The 25,015-nt window shown below is 38.2% G+C and overlaps 1 protein-coding gene and 1 pseudogene across 1 annotated transcript; both read left to right on the top strand.

Moving 5' to 3' along the window:
* Positions 1-3,734: 3,734 nt before the first annotated feature.
* LOC148920889 (L10-interacting MYB domain-containing protein-like) lies at positions 3,735-4,766 on the top strand (annotated as a pseudogene).
* A 1,714-nt stretch (positions 4,767-6,480) lies between these two features.
* Positions 6,481-10,302, top strand: LOC103333474 (uncharacterized). The gene is made up of 2 exons (XM_008236315.2): positions 6,481-7,999; positions 10,002-10,302. Coding segments are annotated over exons 1-2 (1,401 nt in total). The 5' UTR covers positions 6,481-6,599; the 3' UTR covers positions 10,003-10,302.
* The last annotated feature ends 14,713 nt before the right edge of the window (positions 10,303-25,015 follow it).

Genomic DNA, 25,015 nt, shown 5'->3' with positions numbered 1-25,015 from the left:
ATAAAAGAATTTGGCTATTATATTTTTGTTTTTTTTAAGTTATGTAGTAATCTTTACTATTGTTTAAGAGAAGACTCTTTATCCATTAATTATGACAACAACAAAAAAGGTGTAAAAAAAAAAGATTTAAAAGACTTAGGAAAAAAAAAATTTAATAGCCCGACCAGTTTAGGCCTATGGTGGCGCCCATTAGGCCCATTAGGCATGTCTAGGCCTGGCTCGATGGGCGGGCCCAGGCTAAGCCCTTTGAAACCTCATCCCAACTTGGAAAAAAAAACCCTTAAAGCTCAACCCCAACCCAAAAATTTCGATCTAGGCACAGTGACGAACCCCAAGACCATAGCTCTATACGATATAAATTGTGATAAATACCAAAATGGTCCATTTGTTTACTCAATTCATCAATTAACTTTAAGTATAGGTGCAGTTCAGTTTGGATCGCTACACTCTCGAATTGTATTATTGTTGTTATGCCATGATCCATGTTTGTTGACTAGGATTGGATTTGATAACTTACTATATTTAAGACATGTTGAGTGAGGAAATGAAGAAACGTTGTCCAAGTTGAAGGTAGAAGAGGGATCACTCATGAAGGAATCTTATCTCATGCCATCCACTCAAATAATAGGATAACAACACTTTATAAGTTATCCCTTCTAATCCCCTCAAAATGAAAAATCCTTAACATCTACCAGCATTTCCTCTTCCAACGTAACTTAAGAATTATCCAATCCAATACTAGTCATGAAACATTACATATTGCAAATTGTGAAATGATATAAATAAATGGGTCGGCTTCCGCCCAATTTAATTCCCTCTCATTTCATTAAAGGACAAATTGGTCATTCTGCTCCTTGGTAGCCCCAAGTGCCATGCTCTGGGCTATGAAGTGAATTTATGGATCCATAATGTAATGCCTTTTTTGTAAGAAAGGAAGTCAAATATAAGAGCGTCTGAATGAGTTGTTAGTGTCTAGTCTGATCATCGTTGGTCTAGGCTAGACGTCGATTTTCAAAGATAAATGTGGATTTTTAGTGTGTTAGTGTTGACTGCTTTGCATGGAGTGGGGAAGAAGAAATGGTTGGGTAGTGGGAACGGTTTTGGCGTCGTGGATGTGTAATTTTGGGCGTGGGTTTAGGATAATCGTACAAAGGTATGGGAACCAAACAAAGAAAAACCTTAAACAATAAAAAAGATCAACAAGCCACCTTCGAAACTACCTTTAGTGCAATCCAGTGCATGCAGGTGAAAATTCGTCTCGATAGACGTATGAATTAAAAAAGAGAGTCCAGTTAAGCAAGAAAACATGTTCCAAGTTAATTATATAAAGTTATGGGGAAGACTGATTGAGCATAAAGCAAGTGAAAAGACCATCAATCATGCAGAATATCCCTCCATTCTCATTATGTATACACAAGTTCAATAAATTCCGTATCGAAAGAATATGAAAACTTATTGAAGCTAAAATACATAAAAAAACACATGTTTGTCTTTAAAACCAAGTCTATGAAAGCCCTTAACCAATTGGTCGTATTTAAAGAAAGCATAAATAAGCATAGAAAGAGCAAGAGCAACATTAGTGAGTAAATCGATACCTCATCTAGTAAACTTTGACCTATGGCAGGTAAATAAATACCTAAATTTTTCAATAGTATAAACCATAACTGGTATAGGTTATAATGTTGCTACGTACAACTCTATATGCGCATATACATACAAAGATACACAAGAACATAAATTTTAGGTAGAATTCATGTTTGATTGTGGAAATAAAATAATCATATGATAAGTCTTATACCAGTCCACTTTGAGTTAGTATGCATGCATGTAGTTTCCATTGCTTGTCACATTAAGCCTCTACTTCTAGCACTTTCTTCTTCTTCTTTTTCCCTCGTTCCTTCTTATGTGTCCTCAACCTCTGCCTCTAGTGCCTTCTTCCTCTTCTTGCTTGGTTCATCTTTCTATATATTCTCCAGTGCAGTTGTACCATCCCTTTGTCAATCCCAAATTGTAACTTGTGTTTGAAAAGAAAACCAAAATACAAAACAAAAATCAAATAGACTTACATGTCCCAGGTGCATTTTATGAGTAGGGTGGTGGAGCTCAACCTTATTTCATAGGTATGATTACAAGAATCTATGGAGATGGGGATGGTGTTCTAGGCAACAATCTCATCACCAAAGGCATTTTTGGTAAAATATAACGGCCTCCTAGATCTAGACACTAGATACACATAGCTTCCCTATATCCATAATAGAGATTTGGAAGAATCTAGAAATAAAGAGGATTATTTTGGAAAAAGATGTAGTAGAGAGAATTGGAGAATAGACTAATTTGAAAACATGTGGGTGTTTATATAGAGGAGATTTGAATTGTAATTGAATTAAATGCGGCATATTTGAAATCTTTTATAATTGAATTAGTTGGTGGGAGATTTGAATTGTGTCTGAAATTGAATTAGGAGGTGTCTTGTGGGTGTCATCAAGGTTTCTCTCTCTCAACTTACCTAATGTGATTAGACCAATTGACGACAATAGAGCCTTGAGCCTTTCCTCTCAAGGGGATGGTTCCGTATACCGTGTGCCTCCTTCAATGGGTAACCTAGTTGTCTTCTATTAGTTGAGATTGGGCCTTTAGTCTGTAGTTTTCCCCTTTTGTAGGTTCTTTCTCTTATACCCAAATGGTAGTTTTTTTATGGCTCTATCTTTTTGGTACATTTCCCTATTAGCTCATTTTCTCATTCATGTTGCTCTATACCTTAGGCCTTTTGTCTTGTTACCTCATCTCTTTCCTTTGATATCATGGTCATGTGTGGTCCTCACCATGAGCTCTGCTAATTCTCTTACCTCTAAGCATGACTATTTAAGACTTGATCAGGCTTGTTCAGATGTTGTGTTGGTGGGAGTAATTATTGCATATGTTACTCCTAATATTGAGAGTATAAAAGGGCTTTACGTCTACATAGGATCGATTTATGAGTCTTATGATAGCACACTATAAGAAGAATATCTTCACTATCACCACATCTAGTGAGGGTGGTCTTTGGAATATCATGAACTATTGCTTCAATGTGGTGGTCTGGTCTTCAAACCTCATGATTGAAGAAGTCTAAGACCATTTGGTACTCTATTGAGTTCAAGTTTCAACTTTTACTCTTAAAAAGATGAACTTGGCAAATGCAAAGATGATTGGGACAAGATTGGAAAAGTAATTGATGTGGAAGATCATATGACCCACAAGGCCATCTAGTAGATATCTCAGAGTGAAGGTTGTCATTGATTCCCTCAAGCCTTTTCACGCGATTATGGCTTCCAATATTTGCTCACCAATCTGTTCGAGTGGAATATTTTTATGAGAGACTAAATGACTTATGCTACATATGTGGAAAATTAGGCCATTATGAATGAAGAAACGACATTATCTCAATTAGGAAGTGAGATCAAGAGCTAAAATATGAGGTTCTAGTTAACTCATCCGTATGGGACAAACATGCAATTTCTTCTTATGTCATTTAAACAGCATTGGAGCATGACTAGTCTCTATCCTCGGAAACTTTGAATTTGACATGCAAGGTCCAGCAATATATGAAATAGAGAGGTCTTTATCCACTAAGTTGATTGGGCTATGACTCATGCCATACCTCACAGGAATTGTAACTCATATACGGAATTGTAATTCTCTTATAAACCTATTATTTATTTTGTGCTTATATATAATGTCTTTGTTGCAATAAGATGGCAAAGAAGAATATTAACTTCACCACAATTGAAAATGTTGCAAGTGGATCCCGAAAATTGCTAGCATTGTGGAATACTCAAACTATAGCTATCTTCATTGACCTTTGTATCAAGGAGGTGGATCTATGCAATCGTTCCAGTATTCACTTTCATAAAGTTGGATGGGCAAGGTTGGTTACAAATATTAGTAAAGAGATAGGAAGATCATATGAAAAATTACAATTGAAAATCAAGTGGGATTTACTTAAAAAAGAAAGGAAATTATGGAAAGATCTAAAAGGAAAGGAAACGGGTCTTGGGTGGAATGTCGCTAAGGTTGATGTATCTGAGGAATGGTGGCAAGATAAAATTCAGGTATTTGAATTTTTTTTTTCTTGTTTTAATATCCATTTTTTTAAAATATAATTATGTTTAAAAATTAATTATAATATTTATATATGTCATAATGTAGGCAGAATCCAAATATGAAATATTCCAATTTAAGGGTATTAGTCCTAAGATGGAGGAGAAGTTAGATATGATGTTTTTGAACGTCACAGCCACTGGTAAGCATTCTTGGGCACCTTCATCTGGTGTACTTCCAATTGAAAGTGATGATTTTGTCAACCACTTGAAATTAACGATGATTCGAATGAGTTTGTGTCAATTGAAACCACTCAAACTACAAACAATGTGCCAAGAAAGAGAACTAATCAATCACTTGAAATTCAAAATAATAATTAGACAAAAGGTAAATGAGGGGAGAAAATGGGAGGTGCTGCAAAATTATCATTGCAAATTGAACGTCTTGTTGAGGTGGTTGAGAGTAGGAGAACTAGAACATCAATGGCTAATACAGTTTCACAAGAAACTAGTATTGTTGAAGTGATGAAAGATGTTGCAACTTTACCTGGGACAGAGTGTTGTAGCAAGTTGTGGTGGTTTGCAACTAAATTGTTTTGTACTTAAGAAAAGATAGAGATGTTTGTTGTCATGGAAGATCCTAACCTCAAGCTTCAATTTCTTAATCATGAGTTAACTGAAGGCTAGAATTTGATAGTTTAGTGACTTTAATTTATGTTTTGTTGTTGTGTTGTTAATTTATTTGAATTTGTGAGTGATATTTGAATTAATGTCGGATGATCATTTATTTGAATTTGTAAATAATATTTTAATTCTTGTCATTATATTTTATGTTATATAAACATGCATGCACAATTAAAATGTTATTTGAAGGAAATAAACACATTTGCAGGTTTTTTTAGAGCATGTCTATTCCAAAAGATAAGGAGGAGATCAACCAAATTATATGCGTCATTTCCCATTTTATTGAATTTTATTACGTGAAATATATTCATATGACCCCATATATGAATGACCATCATACAAGAAATATTTGGTTGATGGGAGTGTTACAAGGAAATGAAAGTCCTTTCTATAACATGTTTAGGATGGACAAAGATGTACTTAAAAAATTGTGTGATGAATTGCAAAACAATTATGGTTCACAATTTCTAAGAAAACCCCACCATCTTCCCAAACTACCCTCAAATTAAGTATTAATTTACACACACCCCACTTAGTCCTCAAATTGATCTAATAACTTATTAAGTTCCTATTTCGTCAGTTTTGTAGTTTGCCAATTCAATTACAAAAGAACCCACCTTTACAAACCCCACAATTTTTGGGAAATTTGGAAAATAGGAATTTGAACCCACCTCCTATACCCCAAAGAACAATTCCTGAACCCAAAGGGCAGGACCTTGATTTTGTTAATGTTGCAAACAGCCATCTAATTCACTATAACTGGGCTAAGCTCAATTCCTTGTCCAATGGTCAAATTGCTTTCAGAGTGAAACATATAGTGCTAAAGATTTAAGCAGGACTATGTTCTTTCCCTTGAGTTTTTCAATTGGGTTGCAGCTCAAAACCCTCGTTAAGTGACATGGAAGCTCCGTGTCCAGCAAATTGGGGTGTTTCCTAATTTTCAAAACTTAAATCAATTCACCAACCAAAACCCTCAAATCCCAATTTTTCATTGTTTAAGCAACTGGACCATGACTTAATATTAGCTGGTGACAGTCCTTTGGATTTGATGGACAAGGAGATGAGGAGTAGGAGGGGTGGTGTGCGGTGGGATATTGAGCCATGCACATGGCGGAGCCACAGTGGGGTCATTGGGGTGGCACGACCTTTTGGAAGCCATGAAAATAAGCTTAAAGATCCCTTAGAGCTGCTGTTGCAACCTCTTGGAGCTGCACACCAAGTGGTCGACAAAATGACTTAAAGGAAAGGTTTGCAATTGGAGAAGAAGGCTGCGCATAGTACTTTAAAAAAAAAAAAAAACCTGGGCAAAACGATTTCGTTTTGGGCCAGGTCTGAAACCAAAAAAGAAAAAAAGAAAAAAAAGAAAAAAGGCCAGCGTATCCATCTCTCCATAGCATCGATTCCTCCATTCGAAACCCCAAATTTTTTTTGTTTTCTCTCCCAAACCCCAAGTTCCCAACTCCCCCAAACCCTCAACTCTATCTCCTCCCTTGCTGTCGCCACTAGGGTGCCTTTGTGATTTATTTGGACTTTTACACTAAAACCCCCAACCCCCTGTATTAAGATTTCTGGCTCCGCCATTGGCCATGTACTTAAACTTGTTTCTAGTGGAGTGTGTGTATAGATGTATTAGGATTAAATATTAAGTATTTGGGTGAACAAAATAACCGTGGGGTTTAAATCGAAAAACTCATAAATAAATTAACACCCTTATTCTAAAAACCGAGGGACTCATTGTACCTTTCAAAACGCACACAACACAGCAATAACATCGTTCGCAGTCTTCTTCCTGCTTTGCTCTTCTCTGCTCTGACTCTGTGGGTGGCTGTGGCTCCAATGGCGAAGATCACAAAAACGAAGAAGCGCAGGCTCATCAAAACATCCGACAAAACCATTGAGAAAAAACTCAAAACCCAAAACCCCAAGCAAAAATTAGAAGAAAAAGAAGAAAGAGAAGAAGAGCACCCTAACCCTAACCAGAAACAACCCCAATCCGATTCCGGTTCCGTCTCAGACTCAGACTCAGACTCGTCCGAGTCCGACGTAGAGAACCTCCCTGAACTACTCCAAGCCTACACCAAGGACCAGCTCATCGAGCTCATCGTCGAAGCGGCCTCCAAGGACTCGGCCCTCTTCAACCGCATTCGGGACGCCGCAGACGGCGACGTTTCGCATCGAAAGATCTTCATCCACGGCCTCGGCTGGGACACCACGCGCGAAACCCTTGTCGCTGCCTTCGAACCCTTTGGCGAGATCGAGGAATGCAATTTGGTGTTGGACAAAGCCACGGGCAAGGCCAAAGGCTATGGCTTCGTCCTCTTCAAAACGCGCCGTGGAGCCGCCAAGGCGTTGAAGAACCCTAAAAAGAACATCAGCAATAGAATCGCTTCCTGTCAATTGGCCTCGGTGGGTCCGGCCAACAACAACAACACGACGACTTCGTCGTCGTTTAACGCTCAATCGGACTCGGCATCGAGAAAAATATACGTGAGCAGCGTGCCGCATGATGTTGATGGTGAGAAATTGAGAAATTTTTTTGCTAAATTTGGGGAAATCGAAACTGGGCCAATGGGTTTCGATTCGCAGACCGGAAAATGCAAGGGTTTCGCTCTGTTCCTGTACAAGACTGTGGAGGGTGCGAAGAAGGCTCTTGAAGAACCCTTCAAGGTGTTTGAAGGGCACCAATTGCAATGCCAGAAGGCGGCCGAAGGTTCCAAGAACAAGAACTCAGCTGTGGTGCCCCCGCAAGGGCAAATGCAGCAGCCGACACTGGCTGCTGTGGCAGCAGCGCAGAATATGGCTTTGTTCGGTCAGCATCCGAACGTTAACCCATTGTACGGTGGATTAATGGGCAATGTGGGTGGTGGGTTTGTTCCTGGGTCTGCTAACCCGGGTATGGTGGCCCGAGCATTGAACCCGGGTATAATGGGAGGGGCATTGAACCCAAGTGTTATTCCGGTAAGCCAAGTGGGCCAGGTGGGTGCTGGTGTTGGTGGGTACAATGGAGGGTCTCATGGGTTGGTCAATTTAGGTGGAGGGTCTCATGGGTTGCTCAGTTTGGGTGGAGGATCTCATGTGAGTAACCCCTCATTGCTTGGTGCATATGGGACGAGTGGGTCTCTTCCTATGCTCCAGGGTCTGCAGCACGTTTACCCAAATACGCAGGTTCAGCAGCCGGGTTCTGGTAGGCCTCAGAGGGCTAGTGGGTCATTCGCTGGGTATACATCATATATGTGGTATGCCATATTGCAATTACATTTCTCATGTCCTAGTGTTCTCCATCTTGCTTTTTATGCATATTCAGTTTTAGTTTTTGGTAGTTTTGTGGTAAAATTTGTTTTGCACGATGGTTTATATGGATTTAAAATGTCTAATTTGGTTACAAGTACTTGTATTTTGACTCTTTCTCAAATATCGAGCGTTTGCTTTGTGGGAACTGAATCAATTTTTCTGTATGCATGTAACTCACTGAGATTTTATGAGTTTCATAATCTGCATAGGTTGTTATGAAAGGAGAATTTCAAGATGAGAATTTGTATGTTATCTATTGAAAGTAGATAGTTTTGGTGAGCTTAAATAAATTCAGCATACAGGAAGTAAGCCAAAAATAGGTTAGAATGGTTGGGTAACAGACATTACTGTTTCAGTTTGTTATGGTATGCAGAATAAAGACCTTGTCCTTCTAAGTCTCTGAAGAACAATTTTTTATATACAAAACCTGAATGCACATAGACAACTGATAAGGTACTTAAAATTTTATGTTATTGGGTGAAAGTAGATGATTTTGGTGAGCTTAATCAATTTCAGCATAGAGAAAGTAAGCCGAGAACAGATTACCATAAAAGAGGCTCTAGAACTCCTTAAATAGATGTTACTGTTTGTTATGGTAAACAAAAGAGAGGTGGTCATTTTTCTTCTGAGTCTCCGAGGCATATTGTTTATGTTCTTTATTCGCGGTTAGAGTCTGTGAAGTCTAAGGGTTTACTTTTTTTGTTCTGCAATAAGCCTTGCTGCTTTGCATGTTGCTTCTTCGCCAGTTTCCATGATAGTTCTTTTCTTGGAAGTTTGGTTTTCTGTTGCTAGTTATTTCCTATCCCACTTATGTGGTGTCAGGTTCTTTATTTTTTGGCTTCCAGCTGGATTATGAACCTTTCTTTATTTATATTATTTTATTATATTTTACTTCTTTCTGCTGGGTTCATGAGTTTGAATTTTATCAAACCTTTGGACTAAGTTATATTCATTTGAGTACTGTACCAGTCTAAGATGTACTGTTTTGTTGTAAACTTCTGTGAATACATGAAACTAAGCATTTGTGAATTCACACACGTAGCTCATTTATGGATTAATTTAATTCTAGTAAAATATGATTTTAAGATTCTTAAAGACTCTTCTTCCTACATTAAGTTGATTGAGATAATCATCCTCGTACTTTCATCAGAGGATGACATAACATTGTATGTAAGAATCCAACCTTTTCATCCGCGCACAATATTCGTTGATCAGATTTATTAGAATTTCTTACTTGTTTTTTAAATATCAGATACTTATTAGTGCAATGAGAATTTACAGAATTTATACAGAAGTTTGGGGTTATTTGGTCGGACTCATGACATTTTTTATAGCGTTTCCCAAATTTCCCCAAATGATTTTCTCTTTGAATATTTCTTTTCACATATTTATAATATTACTAACTAACGACGGTATCTTTAGTATTTTGTATTTTATGAATAAAAATGTTTAAAAGTCTTTTAAGTTTTTAATTCCCTCCTGGATAATTTCCATTTCAATTTTCAATTCTCTTCTGTTTTTTTTTTTTTTTTGGTAAACGGGCTAAAGTGTTTACTGTCTTTAACTTCATTTAGGAAATCTGTTTTGTAAACTTGTGCAGTTTGTTACTCTAACATTAACCAGCCACTTTTCTTTTTGGTGGTTTACTATACTATATTAAATGTGTACCTTCTCCTTAGTTTCTTTTGCCATTTGAATCTAATATTATGTTCACTGAATCCTTGTATTTATACCATCATGATGCCATGGCTCATAATTTTTGTAACAGGGATCACTTGGACATATGTTTTAACTTCTTTGAGCATGAATGTTTTTCTCACTTTTTTCAGTTTAAAAAAAAAATATATTTAAAGCTTTAATTGTTTTGACGGTTTGGGGATGATAATTCCTTTGAAAGGGAGATTGTTGTGTTTCTTGGCATTACATTCTTGGGCTGTATGTTTGCAGAGTAAGTGTCGCTGAACATCAGGAAGGATGATCATGTCTCTAAGGAATATTTATCTTAAAGCTTGCTTTGGATTGAACACTTTTCCGGGAAGTTTTTCTTTTGGAAGACTTTGTATTTTAATTTTCTCATGGTCCATAACTTCAAATTTGGCCAAGCTCGACAGCAACTTGGTGGACGTTCCTTTTTTGTATTTTTTTTAATGTTTTAATTCATCACATCTTTGACATCCTTTATTTTGTAAGAATTGACAACATCCAGTTTCACTTTAATGTTCAGTTTCTTTTTCTTTTTCAGTGACTATTCTTTCGTGTTTCACCCCATTTCCTGCCTTTTCCCCATTTTTATAATATATTATTTGCTTATTAGTCTATTGTGATTTTTATTTGTTATTATCAGTTTGATATTGGATCTTTGTTTTATCTTTATTCCTTCCCTTCATTTCTATTTTTGGTTTCTTTTTCTTTTCTTAGATCAATCTATTCTATCCCCATGTAATGGTTTTTAGTTTTCACATTAAGATCACTCCTCTTAGCTTATGACCTTTTGAGGAATTGTGTTAATTCCTTGTTATGGGAAACATTCTTTTGTTTGGTTAAACTGTTTCAAATATATTGAAAGTTTACTTAATTTGCTAGTTTTGAAATTATGATACGAGATATCTATTTCAACATTTTAGTTACCTGTAGCTAGTTGAGGAGGTCTTATTATCATAAATAAGCAAAAGGCTGGCTAACTGCTTGTAAGGTTTTTTTCTATCTTCTTCTTACACCAAGTTGTAGCGGCAGCCTCTTGCCTGAAATACATATTTTAGGTAAGAGGCCTTTTGTTCCCCCTATGTTTTGTTTATTTTCATTTTTTTTATTCATGCCTGGAGGTTTAAGGGCTGCATAGAAATGTAGGTCTGGGGATTCACAGAGTCTTTAGTATATTAACAGGTCCATGTATTAAATTTTATAAAATAAAAGTATGTACTTTTAGTGTGTATGTCTATTTTTTAAGAATACGATCGGAGTCATAGTTCTGCTATCATCCCATTCTAAAGTATTATTTCATCTTTCATGTGAATATTCAACCCTGCAAAGTCAGAGATATTTGGATAGCAGGAAAATTGGAGAACCTTTTTTTTCTTCATAAATTTAAAATTAAGCCTCCATTATTTCGTTTTCAATGCTTTTGATGCATTCATATTTTAACCCTCTTTGAGCTTTGGTTTGGAATTTGAATTACTGGTTTTCTGGATGTTACTTTCTCTTCATTGTACTTTTTGAATGATTTTTCTCCTAGTTCTTGTTTCTATATTTTGCTTAATGATTTCTTCATCTCTCTTTTCTTCTCAGCCCTGTTCACAGATAAAAGAAATACTTAATGAGCAATTCAGGCAATATGCCTTATGCATTCATTATTTCTTTTCAAAGGGTTCTACTGAAACGAATCTGAAATTATACTAATTGGTTTTTAATAATAAGTTTAGTGAGTGATTAGGTTAATTGTGGCCCCTTCTAGAGTTCTGGAAGAGTATTCCTGTATGTAAAGGCATAGTAAGATAGATGAGCAGCTTGTTTCTCGAAACATCTTTCAGTTGGCTAAAGAAACTATTTCGTCTAATGGCATTATCAAGGCACATGAATAAGCATGAGAATGTTGTATGCCACAAGAATTTTAGGTACCTGTACGATACCAGTTGGGAAAAGATTCTTTAGTTTTTCGGAAAATTTTTATGACATTCCCTCAGTTGGATTGTTGTCTACAGGAGGTAAATTTCATGTTGAGTTCAGTCGTGATTTTAGACAGTTGATTTTTGTTGAGGTATGTTGATAAATGACAATTGACAAGGATATATGATTTGCTCAAGTTTTCCCTCATCTATTAAGTGAACTGTGTAGCAGGCTAACAGCTAGCTCTATGAGAGGAATTTATTGAGTTCACCTTCACTGGCTAGCAAGCCAACTTGATCTTGCTAATGTCCGAAGCTTCAAGGTTGTACTTGTAATAAATTTGTTGGTTGCTTACATTTAGAATTTGGCTTTCTTACACGAAGTAAGAGGCTTCATAAAATTGGCTTTCGTATCATATCCGTGGTATTCTCATAAATAGCAAGCTTATTGCTTGCTTTCGGTGCATTGAGGGTTGACCCTCCAATTATGGGAAGGGGAATTAGTAAGAAAGATTGTATGGAGGATGCCTTCCTGGTTTGTGGGACCTTACCTTGCCCTTCAGGCTTCGTCTAAGACTGGCGTGCGTACGCGTAAGGTAGGACTAAAAGTGTCAAATGGGCCGGATGGGCTTTGGGCTGTGCTCAGGCTAGGCCAAGCCCATCTTTTATGCAAATCATTAAGTCGGGCCTAAGTCCACAATCCTAACCCATATAAGGTCGGTCCGATATGAGTAGCAAACAAAGCCAGTTTGAAGTTGGCCTTATCAGGGGCAAAACCCAACCATTTATGAAAATCATTAAGTCCAGCTCGAGTCTGTGGCCCAAACCCATATAGGGATGGGTTGGGCTTATACGGGCCCACACCAAGCCTGACTTATGCATTTCATGTTTTGTAAATTTCTTTTTTGACAATTTCATTTCAATATTTTTAACTATTATATATTAACAAGATTTCTTATTTTTTGGAAAAAGAAACCAATGCCTCTTTTTGAAGTACATGAAGATAGAAAATTGCTAGACTCTTGTTCGAGCTTAAAAGATTTCCACTTGAAGAACAAAATAATTATTTTATTTATAAAGAAAACATTGTTTTTTAAAATCTATTATTAGAAAAAGGAAATAAGACTTAAATTTAAGATATAGATATAGCAATATTATTATTATTATTATCTAGAAACAACTATAATATAATAAATGGGCTTTAAATGGGATGGTCCGTTGGGCCTTGTGCCGACACGGCCAATAAATGGCTTGCGACTGTGATACCAGAGGCTCAATCGAAAGCACAAAGAAACACTCACCACCCAACATACACTCAAGGGATCCAGAAATCACCACCCAAAGTGTTCATCTTGGGATATAGAGTCAAGGGAACTCACCACTCAATGGAATCCTCCAAGGAGATACAGAGTTGAAGGATAATAAGTTCAAAAGAACCTAACTTTCCATTTCAATACTCAATATCCCAGCAGAACACAATGGGGAGTTTAAAAAGAAGCAAACAACTCTCCAAAGATAGGTGACTGGAAATCTAGCTGGAAAGAATAACAGTGTCTGATCCCTAGTGGCTCCTCTAAAACAATCCACCTGAAGCTACATCAGTTTTTGATCTATCAAAATACAGCTTCCAAGGTGTGAGGTGAACTGAATAGATGGGGTTGTTAAGGCAAGTATGGGCTTTAGTCAACAGATCTGCATTCGCTATATCCAAAGAGTCCATGTTTTCAATCTCTTCCCCTGGATGATCTGCTAGAAAATCTGCTACAGCTTGTCCTTTAACAGCTTTCTAAGGAACATATCTGAAAGCAAACTCTGTCAAAGCAAGGGTCCATTTGATCAAATCTGTCTTGGCAATGATGTAGATGGTGAATGGCAGCATGTAGTGTCTGAGTTTTACAACAATGAAGTATAAGGCTAGACAAAGCCTTTCAATTGCAGAATATTTCATTTATACTTCTGTCAGAGTTCTGCTCAGATAGTAGACTGCATGTTCATTTCCTTCCTTGTTATCTTGGACTAACAGACTCCCAATGGACACTTCTGATGCAGAAACATAAAGTTTGAGTGGTCTTCCTTTCTTTATTGGGGACAGAATTGGTAGATTTGAGAGCTAGTGCTTGATTTCCTCAAAAGCTTGTTGATGTTGTTCTTCCCATTTAAACGTCTGTTCTTGGTTTAATCTTAGAAAGGAAGAGAAGGGCTGGATTTTTCCTGCAGAATTGGATATGAATCTTCTTAGAAAATTAATTTTTCCTGGTTGACTCTATAGTTCTTTCTTGTTTCGGGGTGGTAGAGCTTCTATGATGGATTTTGCTTTATTTTTGTCAACCTCTATGCCCCTTTGGTGAACCAAGAAACCTAAGAAATTTCCTGTCTAAACTCCAAAAACACATTTCTTGTGATTCATTTTTAACTTATGTTGTCTCATTCTTAAGAATGCCTTTTTTAGATTTGACATATGCTCTCCTTCTTCCGGGGATTTAATCACTACATCATTTATGTACACCCCTAGAGAATGTCCTATCATATCATGTAAAACAGAATTCATTGCTCTTTGATAAGTGGCTCTTACATTTCTTAAGCCAAAATGCATTATAGTGTATTCAAAAGCACCTACGTGCCTTGGGCACATGAAGGCTGTCTTATGGATATCTTCTTCTGCTACCATAATCTGATTGTAACCTGCATTGTCATCCATAAAAGATAACATTTGGTTATGAGCAACTCCATCTACAAGCATATCTGCCATTGGCATAGGATATTCATCCTTGGGAGATGCTTCATTCAGATTTCTATAATCCACACAGATCCTAACTGCCCCTGTTTTTCTCTTCAGAACTAGCACAATATTGGCTAGCCAATCGGCATAAATGGGCGGTCTGATGAATCCTGCCTTGAGCAATCTTTCTATTTCTTCCTTAACTTTTAGTTATGTTTCCATAGACATTCTTCTTCTGGCCTGTTTGACTAGAAGATAGCCTTTTTTGATTGGCAGCTTGTGTTCCACCAATTTTCTATCCAGTCCAGGCATCTCATGATAATGCCAAGCAAAACAATCTCCAAAATCATGCAAAAGTGCAATGATTTCACTCATGAGTGGTTCTTTCAACAGTGCACTAATGAAAGTTGGTCTTAGATCATCTTCTGTCCCTAAGTTTATCTTCTGTAATGGATCTTCCACTGGCAAAGAGTCATCCAGTGTTGCTGGTGCAAAATCTAGTACTTCCTTTTGTAAACTCTCTTCTTCTTGTTCTTCCGTGCTCTCATGGGTGAATTCTGCCGTATTAATGGCTGGATTTTGCATGAAGAGCCTCCTTTCTTCCTAATATATCAACAATCTTTTTGTAATGGATCAGATTGTTACAGCTCGATCCTTTTCTTGTTGATTGGGACAAAAGGATTATTCCAGTCTTCTAGAAAACTGGCTAAACCATCTTTAATGAGTTTATGGGCCGTGACACCATGGGGGCGGCCGTTCTGGTTGACTCCAAGGAAAGTGAAAGGTCTAAGGTCATCATGATAATACCTTGCCTCAAAACACATGGCAGAGGGCAGAAATGGCCGTGGATCGGCCTCTACTATCTCCATGTAACCCTTTTCATTCCATAGGGCTAGTTGCTGATGCAGAGTGGAAGGAACACATAAGATTTGGTGAATCCAGTCCCTGCCAAGTAATGCATTGTAAGTGGTAGAAGTGGTGTCTATCACAAAGAAAGCAATCTTTAAATATTTGGTTCCAACTATGACATCCACATCCAGGATTCCTTGATTTTTAGTGATGCCCCCAACAAAGTTGGTGACAGTTAAGCGTGTTGGAATCAAATCCTTCTCTGTTCTGCCCATTTTGCTCAGCAATCTGTAGGGTAAAAGATTAATGGTTGCACCTCCATCTACCATCACCTTGGGAATATGAATACCCCCAAAGTTTGCTGTTATGAACAGATGTCTGAGGTGATTGGCCATCTCCTTGGTTGGTTTGGAGAAACATAACTGTTGTGCAGCTAGTTTTATGGCGTTCCGCTGTCCTTGGCAGAGGTGTTTGCTGTTCTGGCACCTCCTCTACCTCTGCTAGCCTGCACTCAAAGCTTTCTTGAGAAAACACGTCTTCTTCCAGAGTGCTTTCTTGTCCTTCTGCCGCTATGAACTTATCTGGTAAGATGAAAACCATGTTGATGCCTAGATCACCCTGCAACAGGATTTCTAATTTTGCACCGAAAGCCTCAATTTCCTCATCTAGTTCTCCATTATATTCCACATGTTCTTCCCCATATTCCTCTGTCCAGTCCTCTTGTTCTTCTGCTTTGAGGAGCCCAACTGTCATCTGCAGACGATTCATAGTCTAACTGCTTCATTTTCATACTCTTCACCAGTCTTCTTGTCCTTCTACTGGAATAGGTTCGGATTCTCCTTGTACTTGTGAAGGTTCAAGCTAATTGATCAAGATGAGGCAAGATGGGTGGAATATCCGCTCGAGATTCGCTTTTATCGCCTTTTGTAGCCGACGGGTTGTTTGTTTTGCCTGAGGAGTTATTTCAGATTTTTTCCTCTCTTGCGTAACTGGTCTCGGAAGTACTGCGTGTCATCTCTGTTCTTGAGGAAGGTACAGTATTGTCTTTGAACCTCATCTTCGAGTTTGTTTGCCGCTTTTTCCAACAGAATGCCATTTGCCTTCTATGATGGTTGCCAAAGGTTTGTCATTTCCAGGCATCCTGATTGGTATCTCTTTCTTTGGTTGCTCTGCCATTCTTTTGTTGTGTTGGGCAGGCATTAGATAGTCCTTCTGTCTGACTCTGTCTTTAGATATAGCGTAACCGGACCTTCTTGGTGTGATGTTCCAATCTCGCCAAAAACGCTTAGGTGTGTGTTGATTCTGTCTATCCGTAATCACTTCTAGCTCACTCTCACACTTGCACTTTTCTGCACAATACTACCCCAAATGAGATAGTTGCCTTGGGCCTCCGACTAGCCTCCTTCATGACTCTTCGCCTTGCTGGAGCTAACTTCGCGGTTTGTTTCTCTTATGTTCGGCCAATTGAAGTTAACCATGTTGACTTGAGGCTGGGGAAAAGATTTGTTGTAATTGATTGAGGTTTCTTCGCCAGCTTTAACCTTCTTGCTGTTATTCCCTCCTGTATGACATCCCTGAAAACAATACAACTGTTAGTGGAATGGTTCTAAAAGTTGTGACATCTGCAATATTGTCTACCTTTGAGTTCCTCCGGCTTGGGCAACCTGTGGGATGTCTCTATTGCTTTTTGTAGCAGCATCTCATCAAACAGAGCATCAACCTTGATTAGATCAAAGGAATAGACCTTGTTCTGGCTTGGTTTGTTTGGAACAAACCCTCCTGTGAATGGTGGTGGCTTCTGGTCCTTTGGTGGCTTTGTAAGGGCTTTGCAGCTAATTGGATGTTTTAACTTTGCCATTTCTACCACTACAATTTCTCTTTCTTCCGAGCCTTCTGTGTCTTCTTCTGATTCCCCCTCAACCAGATGAACAGAAGAAGAATGAGTCTTGTAGTATGTGCTTTTAGAAGAGTTCCTCTTCTATTGTTCTTCCCGAGCAGCTCCTCATATTTAGATGCTTTGTTCACTGCCAGATCTCCAAACAACATCCCATCAAATCTTTTCTCGTAGAGATCTTTTTGAACTTGGTTATGAAGTCTTGGCAGCTCATCTTTGTTGAGGGCAGCAAAATCACCGATGGTGACTTTTGGTGGATCTCAAATAGTAATCATGGAAAACATTTTTCATTTGTTCCCGTGTTTGAAATGTAATTAGGTAGGTCGTGTACCAGTGAAAGCTTGTCCAGAGAGAGAATTCTCAAAAACTTTAGCTTTAATAGAGGGTTATTTTCTATGGCTATGCACTGGACAGAGAACTCGCCTATGTGCTCAATGATGAAGCATGAGGATATTTTCCGTTGAACAAGGTAAAGTTTGGGACCTTGAAACCCGGGGACAGAGGTATCTGATCAATGTAAGCTAGGATATGGCTTTTTGTAGGTGGGCCTTTCTCCTCTTCTGGCTTCTGGCTCCATCATCTCCTTAATCATTCTCTGTAGTGCCCCCATGTCATTCAAAGCGTTGACAAGGTGCAGATTTCGTCCCTATTCTCGGCTAGGCGTGGTCAATCCTGTGCTCCATCCTGTGTGGCCGGGCGTAACTTCCTCCCGTGTTTTTCCTCTTCTTCAAAACTGGATGATTCCTCCAGCTTGCCCACGGTCTGTTCTTGTCATTGTTGGTTGATTCCCATCCGCCTCTTCGCCTCGCGGTGGAGGGAATGGATTGAGATCCATGCTTCGGTCTATAGGGTAGCACACCGGTGCCTTAGGTAGAAGTGCCAAGGGTTGATCATGTGGGGCCACGGGCCGTGGAATAGGCAGAGGTTCTGCTGATTTTGTTAGACTGAACCGATGCAGGCCTTTCGCCGAGCCGAGGCCTCATGTTCTTGGATGGGAAGGGCTCCTCCTTTGTCCAACTTGGATCTCTCCATGCCACAGATTCCAGCCATCCGTGCTATGAGAGGTTCTCCGGTATGGCCATGCCAATCTTGGTGGATGGCCATAAGGGAGGTCTAGTTCCGGATTACAACATCCGGTTTGGAATTCGCCATGGCACCTCACGGTCCTTTCCCGAATCGCCTGTTAACTTGTCATTGCATCATGGCTGCCATGTTGTTCAGAGTATCATGGCTCCTTTGTCCGTAGCTTCTGTCGAAATACACTTCAGATCCGATTCAACCTCCCGGTGCCGCCTGGAATGTCCGCCTACTACCATGAGCCGAGTGTCCGACATCACTTTCCTCGGACTCACCTTCTCAAGAGCTACCTGATCTCTTTTGATGGCGTGGCATGGGTTTTGGCTAAAGCTTCCAATATTCATGTACTTTTTAGAAAATTTATGTCGGAGTATGTATACTGAGAAGTCCCACTGGGCTTGCCAAATTGTTCACCCGTTTAATGTTTGCTCCTGTGATGGAAGGGTAAAGTTCCCTATTGCCTTGAAAACAATTGACTGGTCAACAAGTCAACTTTCTTTAATGTGCGAGCGTGTCAATGCTAGCAATAACAATTCTAGTAGACTTCTTAAAATAGATAACTTGCGCCCCAAGTTACTGATTTCTAAATAAGCAATTGTGAATTTGGGTGAGGAATATCTCCCAAATAAGTTCTTTTCCTGCCTCAGACTGGTGAGGACTTCACAATTTATCTCAATACAAAATTAGTGGTTCTGGCCAGAATAATTGATAATAAAGTGGACTGATTTAGGCAGAACTGCCTTTTACAAAACTAGAAAGAAAAAAAATTCAATTATAGAAAGATAAATAGAAAGTGGAATTCCATTTCTGCCGATAGAAGTCTCTGATCCGGCTGGACTGGGTATGTTTGTGTTGGTCTGAATCACAACAACTTCAATCGTTAAGCTTCAGCTGTAAATCGATACCAAAGTTTGAGTTTGGCAGAGCTTTAATCTATTTCAAGCCTTAAAGGCTTTTTGAACGGGCAGATCTGCAATGTCTTTGGTCCGAACGGCGTATGGTGGACTTGAGGATTACTGAGCTGAATCGCACTATGGTGCCTATTTTGCTTGGTGAGGGCTCTCCATAAATTTGTTGAGGTTTTCATATTTGTGAAAACTCAAACTCTGCTTGTTTTGGCTTTTGCTAAACCAAATTTGTAACGAGAAGAATCTCGTTTTGAATGACTTATTTTCTAAGTTTGAACTTGGAAGTTCTGATTTATAGATGGCTTTTTCTGTGGCTTGAATGAGCTTTTGGTTGCTTCAGTTTGTTTGAGGGTTCTCAAGGATCAAGTTATTATTTTGAGTTCATGTCTTGGGTTGATTTTTTGGTTGTTTGATTGATTGTCTGTTCTGTTCACCCTCTCCTATATTTATAAAAAAAATGCTTTGGAGTGGGACTTTTTTGTTTTAATAATGGGCGGAAAAATTCTCAAAAGATCTTTCATTTTTAAATGCAAAGAAAAAGGGGGTTTTATCAGCCTGTTCTGCAGATAAGCCCTCAATGGTCAGTTCTCAAGACAATCACTTCCCTATTTTTTGAAAGAGAACCTAACCCCTCTTTAATTCCAACTGCCCCTTGTAAGAGCTTAGACTGTGATGGTTAGTTTGATTTTTTTCAGTTTGAACAACTCCATGTTTCCTGCTTATTCTTTTAGAAAACACAGTCTGCGTATCCCCTAAAAGATGGTGCCCTCTTTAGAGTTGAAGCAATATCTCTGAATATGTAAAAGGAATTTGATCTTTTGGTGGCAGAGATTCAGAGATGTCCCTTTTTTTTTTCGCCTTCCTTTGTCAACTCCTTATCAACCCAGTTTAAATTGTTGACTTTTTAGAGAGAAAAAAGATTCACGTGGGTCTGTTTCCTTTTGGGCTTCTTCTTCTCCTTTAATCATGCCAAGCCCTTTTTGGAACTCTTCGAAGCTCAAGTATTTCTTATGGTGTGATAGGTTATGGGCTGGGCTTTGTTGGCTTTTGGGCCCTTAATTCCTGTTTATTTCGCAAAGCCCAGACTCGCTTGGGCCTGTGGTTTTATTCTGGGCTCTTCCGTGTTGGGCTGGGCACTCAGAAATTTGGCCCAAACAATTACCTATGCGCTTAAATACTTTGAATGGACCATCAACCCTAGGCTTACTTTCAAGGTGCACCTTCCTTAAATTCTACATGTTTCCGATGCTTGTTAGCACTCTTCTTGTATTTTTCATTTTGTTGAAGGATTTTCTTGTGGGCCTGTTCATGCAATCGTTTGATGCTTTTAGCTCTTTCTTCTACACCACCATTGAACTGATTTTTGATTGGAAGAGGAGTTAAATCTAGAGGGCTTATAGGATTTTGCCCATAAACAACCTCAAAAGGACTACAACCAGTGGTTTGACTAGTGGAATGATTCTAAGTGTTTGTGCAAATTTCTCATGGGAGAATATTCGCATGTAGATTTTTCTCCCCCTGAGCTTCCTTCTCTCTCTTCTTTGATCCCTGCGAAGTAAACATCAGTATATAGACCACATTCGGGGGTTGTTGGCCAAAGGCCCTCCAATACCTAAGTTAATTTAATTGGATCTCTGACAAAAGATGCAGTAATAACTAAAATGGATAGAGTTTTCTCTCACAGGGAGAGCCAAGTGGCCTTAGTGTGGTACTTAGCAGTGTGGGAGAAGGAGATATGAGATGGGTGACAACAAAGAGAGAGAGAGAGAGAGAGAGAGAGAGGGCTTTTTCGTAGGATTTGGGAATTAGACAAGAATTACTTTGAATGCCTTGTGTAGCCATGTATTTATAGCCTCCTTGTGTGCTAGGGTTTTGAGAGAATAATCCTTATTTGGTTAGGGTTTAGGCCTGAGGAATATGGTTGCGGCAATTCTTGTCTCCTTGACCCAGGATGTCGGCTTCTTCTTCACTCCTATTTAAATTGAGTCCTCTATTTTATAGAGAGGGAGGACCAGTGGGGTGGGCCCAACTGCTTGTCACCGTGTTTGTAGGAGATAACCGACGTGCCTGGGTGGTGGTAGCCTAGGTGGTTGCAATGGTGGCTGCTTTGGTGATTGTCGCTGCGTATCTTTTTTTTGTTTTTTTTTTCCCAGTTTGGAGAGCAGCATGCTGATTTTGAGGAGTGCGAGACGCGCCGTGGCCTGGTTGCTGGATCACGGCTCGTGCAGCAGTTTGGCAGCTAGGCTTCATCTAGGTCTGACGACGTTTGTATGAGGATGTCTCATGCCTCCCAATAATGTTTACCTTTTAATTTAAAGTTGCTGCTCACAAATTTGAAAACCTTTTACTCGAGTAAAGGCACGCTTACCCAAATCGAAGCTCAAAGTTGACTTCGACAACTGGGAAGAAGTTAGGCGGCAAAAAAAAAGGCTGAGCAACCACATTAAATGCGACTTGGACCATGAGCTTCTCTTGAACCAACTTGTCGAAGAAAGGCCATGCTTGGGTAGTTCTCACTGTCGACACAAAAATCAAAGCACTTAAGTTCACCAGTTCAACCTGCAAAGAAAGGATTCATAGTAGATTCAACCATCCCTTCATCAACCAAGGAGCTTATATATACCAGCTGAGCATAGCTCTATAGCCACACAACTATTCTCCCAAAAAAAGATTTCACACTCAATCAACACTTAATCTCGTTGAACTCAACTAATTTCCTTTGTATTAAGATATCCAGTTGACAACTCCGAGTTATCTTTTAAGTTTATTGCTCTGCAACACTTAATATTGAAGTCCTTATTTTCAACAAAGCCCAAATACAGGTTTGATGTTCGTGAGTATGTGAAAAAGGAATGAAATTCAGTTATTTTCAACAAAGCATACATATTCGGGGACACAAGAGAAAGGAAAATCGCATCCAAACTTGGATTGAGAATCTAAAATTTTCATGATTTTTTTGAAACAGAAAATTGGTGACGCCAACACTAGCCATTCTTAGTGGCAGTGGCACGCCACTTTAGATTGCACTTAAGAATAAGACCACAAACAGGAAAAGCAATTGTTTACGTGACGTTTCTTTTGTTTATTCAAAACAAATACACAGGAGAATTTGAAAGGGAAAATCACTAAGGAATCGGCCAACCATTCGTAGGGCACCCACCACCATCATCCCAACTTTATACACATCATTGCCACCAAGACCTTATTAATTATATAATTATTATTAATCTTATCCTACTTGTTTTCTTTTTCAAATCAACTCTTCTCTAAGATAATCCAATCCTTAATTTATTGCTAATATTTTTGGTGATGCCAATGGACTCACTTCCCAAATCGAACTTGCCCTTTAAAGACAACTTATTAGCGACAAGTACAATTAATATTCTCTCTCTCTCTCTCTCTCTCTCTCTCTCTCTCTCTCTCTGTGTGTCTGTTTCCCTGAGCTTCTTTAGTCAATTGTGTTCCATTCCATGCTCCTAACCCTAAATTAGAAAGAAAGAAAAAGTATTAGCTCCTGTTTTTTGTTCTCTCTTAAATAGTATTGGCACTCCAGATATAATATATTATCATCTATAACTCTTCATGGTAAATCTGGCAATACTTGAAAAGGTTCGACGTTGGAATCTCACCAAGTGTGAATTCAATTTAAGATAATATAGATTATTTTCCTAACTTCAGATTGTGGAAGCCTGTATGCATTGCATTGCATAAGGACGGGGGGACCCATGCATTCTGTTTGGTCTTCACAGATATGGATATAATCAAAAGTGAGAGTGGTGAGATTTCTGTTCTAAAGTAAGACAAGCAGGTTTATTCTAAAGTGCTACGCGAATGCAACTTGTACTGTTGTTTACCATATAAAACAAGAAGAAGAAGAAGAAGAAAGAAGAAGAAGAAGAAGAAGAAAGTTTTGTGCTATTGTTTTGTTAAACAAGGCAAGTAACTACCTTTTCTTTTTAAATTACTTTTTTTCATTGGTACGATAACCATGAAGAGCATAACGATCCCTTTTTTTAAAATAAAAAATAAAAAATTCTCATGGTTTTTTGGCAAGTACAATATTTAAACAAAACATGCATAGATGGCATCCATTCGAAGGATCCGGATCTTCTTTTTGTTTTTTCTCTGCCATAATTTGCTTGACTTTTATTTTGAATACACCACCTCATATATAGGGTTATTTGTAGCAATGGTCTCTCAACTATACTCAAAGTTACATTTTAGTAACTCAACTCAAATATTAGTTGCAGAGGTCACAGTGTGAAAGGGGGAGGAGGATGTGGTGTAGAGAAAAGTTTAACGGTGTTAAGTTTCTTGTTAGTTCAATTAGGGTTATTATTATTATTTTATTATTATGAGATAATTGGGTTTTGTTTTAAAGATGATGTGTCAACTTAAAGTCCCTTGGATTAAATTTCAATGAGGTGGCGTATCAAAAATAAAAGTCAAGCAGATCATGACAGAGAAAAAACAAGCAGAGAATTCAGATCCCCATTCGAAGCCGTATGCATTTATGTGAATGGTCTATGAAAGCACACACACTTCTTAACCTAGTAGAGAAAATTCAAGCATAGGATTGGATCCTCGTAATAACTCTTCATTATCTTTGAACAAGCATGTGTAGATTATTATTATTTTATACAAGGGATATTGAGGGAGGGGGAAATCGAATCTAGGACTTTGAGTGTAAGAGAAAATACTCTTAACCGTTTGGTCTACAAACCCCTTGATGTGTAGATTAATTTTAGTTGGTGTTTAAGCCTTAAACTTTGAGAAATTATACATTTTTACCAATCTTATCCCCCCAACTTGGAGATGACAAACTCCATACCTTAACAATAGAGTGCATTTATCGCTAAACCAATGAGTCATTTAAAAAAAAATGACAACATTAATTAAAAATGGAGTTTTTTTTTTTGGTTGAGAAATTATGGGATTGCATTTATAATTCAGCCAAAAAAGCTACTAGCTACAAAACCACAAAGGGCAATTATAATAACAGAGTGATCTAACATCAAAATTAAGACAGTCTGGTGTACCTCTACTAACGATCACACATGATTGAAGAAACTCTAGATATGATCTCAACTAAGATTGCAAACTCATAATAATCAAAAAGGGATAAAGTTTGAAAAAATCAAGCCATAACAATACAAACAAAAACAGATCTACAGGCTAGAGTGGGCCCCAGCCTAGAGCAAGATTTAAAAATATTGGACTTTGGTGCAAATTTTACAAGATGTCCTTACTTCCACAAATATTAGCCTATCCCTCCTTGCCACATGTCGTCTCTTGTGTGCCATAGTGCGGTTTTTTGTTTTTTAATCTAATAAACCAATCAAATTTTGGCTGCTTTCCCAACTCTCTCTTCTTCTACTTTTTTTTTCTCTCTCCACTTCGTTTTTTTCTTCTTCTTTGTATTCAACTTATTTTCTCTTATGCTTCGTTCTCTTCCTCTCTTTGTGTGAATCACAACTTCTCCCCTTCTCTCTCTTCCTCTCATTGCTCCTTCTCTCATTGACTCTCTCAACTCTCCCTCTCCATATCTCTCCCTCTATCCCAACTCTCACGATCACTCTCTCTCTCTCTCTCTCTCTCTCTCTCTCTCTCACATAGAGAAGCGGATGCAGAGTGAAGAAATCCTTCTCACAGTGATAAGATTTAGGTTATTGTTGTTAAATTTTGTGGGTTTTATTAAATTTTAACTTTTATTGTTGGGGGATTTGGTTGTTAAATTTTGGGGATTTTTTTTCCTATGTTATTTGAAAGAATTGTTTTTTTTCAGAGAAGGAGAAAGGGTTTGTTTTAGATTATTTATTTATTTTAAATTATTTAAAATGTTATTATTATTTTTATTATTTTTATTATTTTATTTTACTTGGAGCCCCAAAAGCCAAGAAAAATATTAGCTT

The sequence above is a fragment of the Prunus mume genome, linkage group LG1 (genome assembly GCF_029339155.1).
Source record: "Prunus mume cultivar Tortuosa linkage group LG1, ASM2933915v1, whole genome shotgun sequence".
Lineage (NCBI taxonomy): Eukaryota > Viridiplantae > Streptophyta > Magnoliopsida > Rosales > Rosaceae > Prunus > Prunus mume.
The sequence above is the reverse complement of the archived record's forward strand: the minus strand, read 5'-3'. Positions and strand labels throughout refer to the sequence as shown.